The sequence below is a fragment of the Austrofundulus limnaeus genome, unplaced genomic scaffold (assembly GCF_001266775.1).
Source record: "Austrofundulus limnaeus strain Quisiro unplaced genomic scaffold, Austrofundulus_limnaeus-1.0 Scaffold1, whole genome shotgun sequence".
Taxonomy (NCBI): Eukaryota; Metazoa; Chordata; class Actinopteri; order Cyprinodontiformes; family Rivulidae; genus Austrofundulus; species Austrofundulus limnaeus.
This window is the reverse complement of record NW_013952403.1, coordinates 1,960,383-1,966,704: the sequence shown is the minus strand read 5'-3', so window position 1 is coordinate 1,966,704 and position 6,322 is coordinate 1,960,383. Positions and strand designations below refer to the sequence as shown.

The 6,322-nt window shown below is 38.2% G+C and overlaps 1 protein-coding gene across 1 annotated transcript in view; it reads right to left on the bottom strand.

Annotated features, from left to right (window-relative positions):
* xpnpep2 (X-prolyl aminopeptidase (aminopeptidase P) 2, membrane-bound) overlaps positions 1-4,825 on the bottom strand; it is a 17,636-nt gene extending 12,811 nt beyond the window's left edge. Inside the window, exons 1-6 of the mRNA XM_014004243.1 lie at positions 4,682-4,825; positions 3,641-3,943; positions 2,602-2,657; positions 2,348-2,458; positions 2,211-2,274; positions 898-1,002 (exon numbers count right to left, since the gene is read on the bottom strand). Coding sequence (XP_013859697.1) covers positions 898-1,002; positions 2,211-2,274; positions 2,348-2,458; positions 2,602-2,657; positions 3,641-3,695 — 391 coding nt within the window. The 5' untranslated portion in view covers positions 3,696-3,943; positions 4,682-4,825. The remainder of the gene's footprint in view (positions 1-897; positions 1,003-2,210; positions 2,275-2,347; positions 2,459-2,601; positions 2,658-3,640; positions 3,944-4,681) is intronic.
* Between the last annotated feature and the right edge of the window lie 1,497 nt (positions 4,826-6,322).

Here is a 6,322-nt window from a genome sequence, read left to right as displayed (position 1 = left end):
TTATTCCACTGATTAAATTGATATTTTAAGTAATTTTAAAGATTTAGTGAAATTGTTAATGTTTTCCAGTTAAGCTAAAAGCAAAAGTATTTTTATTTTTGGGAGAATTTAGAATCTATGAAGACCTGATGTGGAAAAAACTTAATAATGTCAGCATTTAAAAAATGTGTTGAAACCAGCTAAAAGAAAAACATTTGAAACATTTCAGAAGGTCTTTCTCTCTGTTGACCTTGGTCATTTTTCAAAACGGCTCTTTAGTGAAAAAAAATGTTTTCTGAATGCTATTTATGTCCGATCTGAGAATAAACCCTGAAAGGAGCTCTGTACAAAACAATGGTCTGTTTTATTATTTAATTTCCTTTTTAGATTTTATATGAATAAAATAATYACTTAAAAATTGATATTTATTTGATTTTCCTACATGTTTTGTCTGTTGGTGAGTATTTTCAGGGTTTGGCTCATGTGTGTGTRTGAAGGAGTGTTGGAAACCATTCAGCAGATGTTTTATTTAGTTATTTTTGGCACAAACATCTACACATTACCAACATTTGGCAACACAGGTCATTGTTTTTTCAAAGATATATTTTCCATTCATTCAACATGAGCTGTTTATTAAAGGCTAACTGGCTATAGAATATTTCAGGAGGTAAAACACTTTTATTTGATTAAAACAAATACTAATTAGTGAGTTTCTGAGTAATCTGGTGCATTTGTTCTGACTTTTCAAAATAAAACTCAGAAWAMAAAGTTACAGCTGCTGTTCTTCTGAGTAAACCTGACTATAAAAACACTATAAGAACWCATGCAGGCTATTTAGAAAACACCCCACAAGTATTTAAGAGGAATGCTTTTGTGCTGCGTTGTCATAACAAATAGTCCCGACTCGACCAGACCTACCGTCCATCTCCAGCTCCCAGCTGCAGTCCATCTGTCTCTCAGCCTGAAGCCAGTAGCGACTGTCGGTCCAGAGAGCTGCCTTCGTCTGAGTGACCACAGCCGTGCCTGAAACATGAATAACAGCTAAAACTGACCRACGACAACATGAAAACATCCCTGAGGTCACACAGAATCAGCTTATAACTGCAGAAATGTAATTTTCTCTGAAATCAGCTGAAGAAGCTAAAACTGACTCATTAAAACTACATGAAGCAGAACACTAGCAGCTAAAATGTTTTGCTAAAAGTACCAAAAAACACTAGCTAAAACAAACAAAAAGTTAGTTAAACTTAGCAAAAGGCTATCTAAAAGTAGCAAAAGAATAGTTAAAATAAAAGAAACAAAAGATTAGCTAAAAGTAAATTGACACAGTTTAGTTAAAAGCTAAAAGTAACAAGAGGTTAGCTTAAAGTAACAAAAAGGTAGTTAAAAAGAGTATAAAAATGTTAGCTAAAAGCAGCAAAAGATTAGCTAAAAGAGGCAAAAGTGTAGATAGAAATAGGAAAAAAACTACTAGCTAAAAGCTAAAAGCAGTGAAACACCAGCAAGAAGCTACAAGTAGCCAAAAATTAGCTAAAAGTAGCAAAAGACTGGTCATTATCTAAAGCAAAAGGTTACCTAAACGTCAAAAGCAGCAGAAAGCTAGCAAAAAGCTGGAAGTAGCTTAACAGGATAAAACTAGAGTCATTTTGCTGAAACAGACAAAGATAAGAAAACTTTTGTAGGAATTGAGGAAATCTGTGTTCTATAAAAGGTCACATTAACTAGAAGTCAGAGGGCGCAGCTCCTGAACGAGCCGAATGTTTCCATAGGTGAAGAGATAAAATAGTACAAAGTGAGCACAACTGATACCATTAAATAAAACATACAGAAAATAAAATAGTGTAGGAGGCTGACACAGTGATCCTTTCTTTGTTGTATATCTGACATCAGATTTGACAGTCATGATTTAAAAAGAAGACTTTGTTGCTTAAATGGAGCTGGTTCTGGTTTAAACGGCACTTCATTCATCTGTCRTTTCTCTTCTCATTATGTTTTTGAGAAAGAGTCACAGCTGATCAGTGATTCTCTCCACTTTTCAGACCTTTTTCAGTTTTCAGTCACGTGACTTGGAGACGCCGCCGAGTGAGGAGATGCAATCATGCAGARGGTGAAAGCCATGAAAACAAATGAAGGAAGGGACTCGTGAGGGATGAGAGTAGAKGAGCTGTGTGACCTGCAGCAGTCAGACGGGAGGGGTTGAGTCATGAGGAGGAGGAGGAGGRGGGTCGTACCTGCAGAGCCTGTAAAACCAGTCATGAAGGCCATCCTGGCATCTCGCGGGGCGATGTACTCACTCTGTCAGAGAAACATAAAGAGTTACAACCCAGAAACCTTCAGGCGGGTTAATCAGGACGGACAGCAGAGGTACCAGGTGAGCGTCTGTGCCGGGAATAATATAAGCTGAGATGTTCACAGACAGCATTCGCTCTCGTAGCTCCCGCAGCTGGAMGGTGGTGTTCACCGCTGTGCTGGGCAAGTACTGAAACACAAAACACTGCATATTTAAAGAGCTGCTGATTCATCTCCTTCACTGTAATCATTAACTCGTTATACTCCTCTGAGGTCAAGGTTACACTTTCATTCTTGTGTCTTTATGTAAAATCACATCTGTGTTGAGCTCACCGGTGGAATCACAGAACAGTTCCTCTCGGTTCGCTCAAACGCTCCAAAAATAGTTCCTGAAAGCAGATTTTCACAGAAAAGGCTGAGAGGCTTGTTGGAAAGTGACACAATGAGTGACTGAAGCACAGATCCTCTTCTTCTTCGGCTGTCTGAGACTTCTCAGGCTCGACTWATGTGACCCGAGGCTCGGGAATTATAGCACAGAGAGTCAGAGTCAATAAAACKGATTCACAGATAGCTTTTTATGAACGCAGTTTATTCTGCGGCATATGAAAGAGATGTAACTGATCTATAAACAAGACTGTTTTTTTACATTGAAGACAAAAGTCAGATAAGTTTAAATGTTTCTGTAACCAGAGAATTAGCATTTTCTGCGTAATGCAGCTTTAATGCTGAAGGATTTTTGCAGAAACAAACAAAAAAATGACCAAAAAATTTGCAATTTGTCGTAAAATATGTGTGTAACTACGTTCAGTTTTGTTGTAGACTTGTGCAATGACAATAAAAACAATTCTATTTTATTCTATTTTATAAGAAATTGAAATGAGCAAAAAGTAGCTAAAAAAGCAGGATCTAGCACAAATAAGCAGAAAGAACTCATTTGCTGAATTAAGCAGCCAAACTCATCACAACATGGTGAATTTAGCTGAAAAAAAGCTAAAAATAGCTAAAAGGTAGCTTAAATTGCAGAAAACAGCTGAATAAATCATAAAAAGCTGAAACAAGCAGAACCAGAACAAACTGTGAAAGGTGTATGAAAGGTTTAAGAACATGTTGAAGGCTGAAGGAGCTCGATACCGTTCATTTTCACTGAGAAAAAGAAAAAAGGTTAAACAGCTGAAACACCAAAAGTCAGCCGGACTGTCCCGAAGGAACGTTTTGATACATGACTTGTTGAAATGACAAACACTGAGGAATGAGACACGTGCTGAAAAACGTACAGAAGAAAAATGGATCGTCTCAATAATCCCAGCGGACGTGTTAATCCAGAGATGAGAGCAGAGACAGATGAGCATAAAAAGAAACTTTTCTTCCTCACCTGTCACTGCTGCTGCATTCAGAAGCAGCAGCCACACACAGGAAGTCATCTTCATCCTGCTCCGAACAGACCGGCTCTGTGTGGCCCGAGAGCTGATGTGCAGGCAGGTGGTGTGAGGAAAGTGTGTGTGTTCCCGCTTATAAGACCGTCCTCTCTCTCTCTCCTCCTCCTCCTGCTGCTGCTCCTCCTCTTCATCATCACCATTCACAATCTCCTCTCCCTCCCTTCTCCGGTAAGAAATCACAGGAAGCAGCTACAGGAGTGGATTCTTTAAGACTCAGCAACGATTCTTTCCCTCCTGACCTGAAAGATAAACTGAGTTTTTAATAGTTGTTTTTTTTTTTTTTTTTGTTGTTGTTGTAATTATTTGTGTGTGTTTTGTATAAAGGATGATTGTTCTGCAATCAGAGAAGCAGCAGGAAATCACAGCTCAAGCTTCTTTTATGGGGAATGTGCATCTGGCTCCAGAGGATTCATCTTAGGACAGATAATGCCTGACTGCAGATTCAAAGATAATCAGCAAGGCTGCGGAAATGTTTACAGAAAATAAATCTTCTTAGTTTTTTTTAAACCATGTGTGTTATCAGGTCATTTCATCTGTCTTCAAACTCATTTGCAGCATCTTTTCTGCAACTTATTCTTCTCATATTAAAATAATCTGAGTGTTTAATGGACTAAWGCATGATTTATTCTCTGCAAGTAGACAAAAAGTGTCTTTTTGTTCTTGCACCACCTCTAAGAAGCTGTTCTGTGCTCAAGCTTCTGGCAGAACTTGTTCTTTTTRCAGGGTTTTTGGCAAATACTGTGTGATTATTCAGATCATTGTGTTCATACGTATGTAAATCCGTTTTATGTTTAACTTCGACTAAACATGAAACATCACAGCTATGACTGAGCACAACTAACAAACAATAACTGAGCTCTACCTGGTAGTTCCTGCACAGAAACAGCATTTTGACACATCCTCTTATAAACACGGAAAAGTACTGACAAAGACTGACTAAATGTGAAATAATACAGAAATAAGAGAGTTTTACTCACTGATGAGTTGTGCTGAGTAGCTGCCATCTTGAATTCTTGAACTCTCCCACTTTTCAACAGGGAATTCCCACTGGAGGGGCGTTCTACTGTAGTTAAATTTACGATTGTAAGTGGGAAATTCCCGCTTCCCAGTAGAACTGGGCCGTAGCAAATGTAGCTGTCGAAAACGCAACAAAACAGATTTTATGTGACAATTTTTTTCAGGTAAAATGATCAACATGCATTATGTGAGATGCAGTTTACGGTCAATGCTAGCTTTAAAGAAGCTTCCACTTATTAATACATCTCTGAAGYTCTCACGGGCCACATAATATATCATTAGGGATGTCCCAATCAGATACTCAGTATCGGKATTGGTGGCAGACTTTTTCCATTTTTTGAAAATCATGTAAAATCAGATTTAGTCATGTGATYGGGCCGATCCAGTTTTGGCGACAGTTTTCAGCATCATCATGCTTTACAACTGCTGTTAAGAAGTCAAGAYGCACACAAGTACACAGTGTGGGAACACTTTTTGATGGAAAACAATGATGCTGAAACTGCATCTTGCTGCAAACTGGATGTTTCTCATGGTGGGGACAGCAGGGCTCGCTTTAATACTACCAACCTTGTCACTTGGAAAGAAATAAAGCTATCRGATTGGTGTCGGAAAGACTAATCATTAAAAAAATCGGATTGTATCGGAGCCAAAAAATCTGGATCAGGACATCCCTATAYATCATGGTAGCTCACATTTGGTTACAGGCCTTGGGTTTGACACATGCTGTATACTGAATTTCAAAAATCCAGAAATTTCACCAAAAAATTTGGTGATATTGGGGATGGGGGTAATAATGGTGGCGGTGAAGCAGTTTCAGTCTAGTGAGAGGAGGAGGAAAGAGCAAACTTAACTTACAGACTCTGATATAAACTTTGTGACTCAAAAAAGTAACCAGATAAGTTCTACATGTTGTTGATCAGTTTGAGATATTTTGCTAACACACAAACTCTTATACACATAATTCTTTACCTATTTATAGCAATGACTTCTGATAGTAACTTGTGTTTGTTGCTACAAATAAATTTCATTATTCTGGACGTTAGTTGAGCAAATGTGAGTTCATTAACGTCTCTGAGTCAATTAGTCCAGAGTCAGTAAACCAGAACAGCTCTGCCGCTCCTCGCAGCTGTTTGTTGTTGCTGTTTCATCAACGCACAGCTCCAGAATTACACATCGTTCCACATWCCAGCCCGCAGAATGAACCCACCTGATGGGATTATTAATAAAGCAGCAGCTCTGGGACCCTGGCTGTTCAGACCTCCAAGCTCTGAATCAGGTCCCAGAGAACAGTAGACCACAACAATGTGAGTCTGTTCTTACAACAGTCTGAAACTATAAGAGGAAACTGTAAAACTTAACTTTATTTTGGCTCAGAACATCATAAATCTGACAACAAACAAACAAAATCACTGTTTGTAACTGACACTCTCTAAGCTGCTTTACAGTCCATAAAATATTTGTATTATGAGACCTAAATACTAAGTTAGACATAATTATCAGTCCAAACCGTCTGACATTATCAGCAGAACCAGTGGTGGGCACAAAATAAATAAATAAATAAATAAATAAAACACTAAACACTAATCTGCTAAACAAGAGTC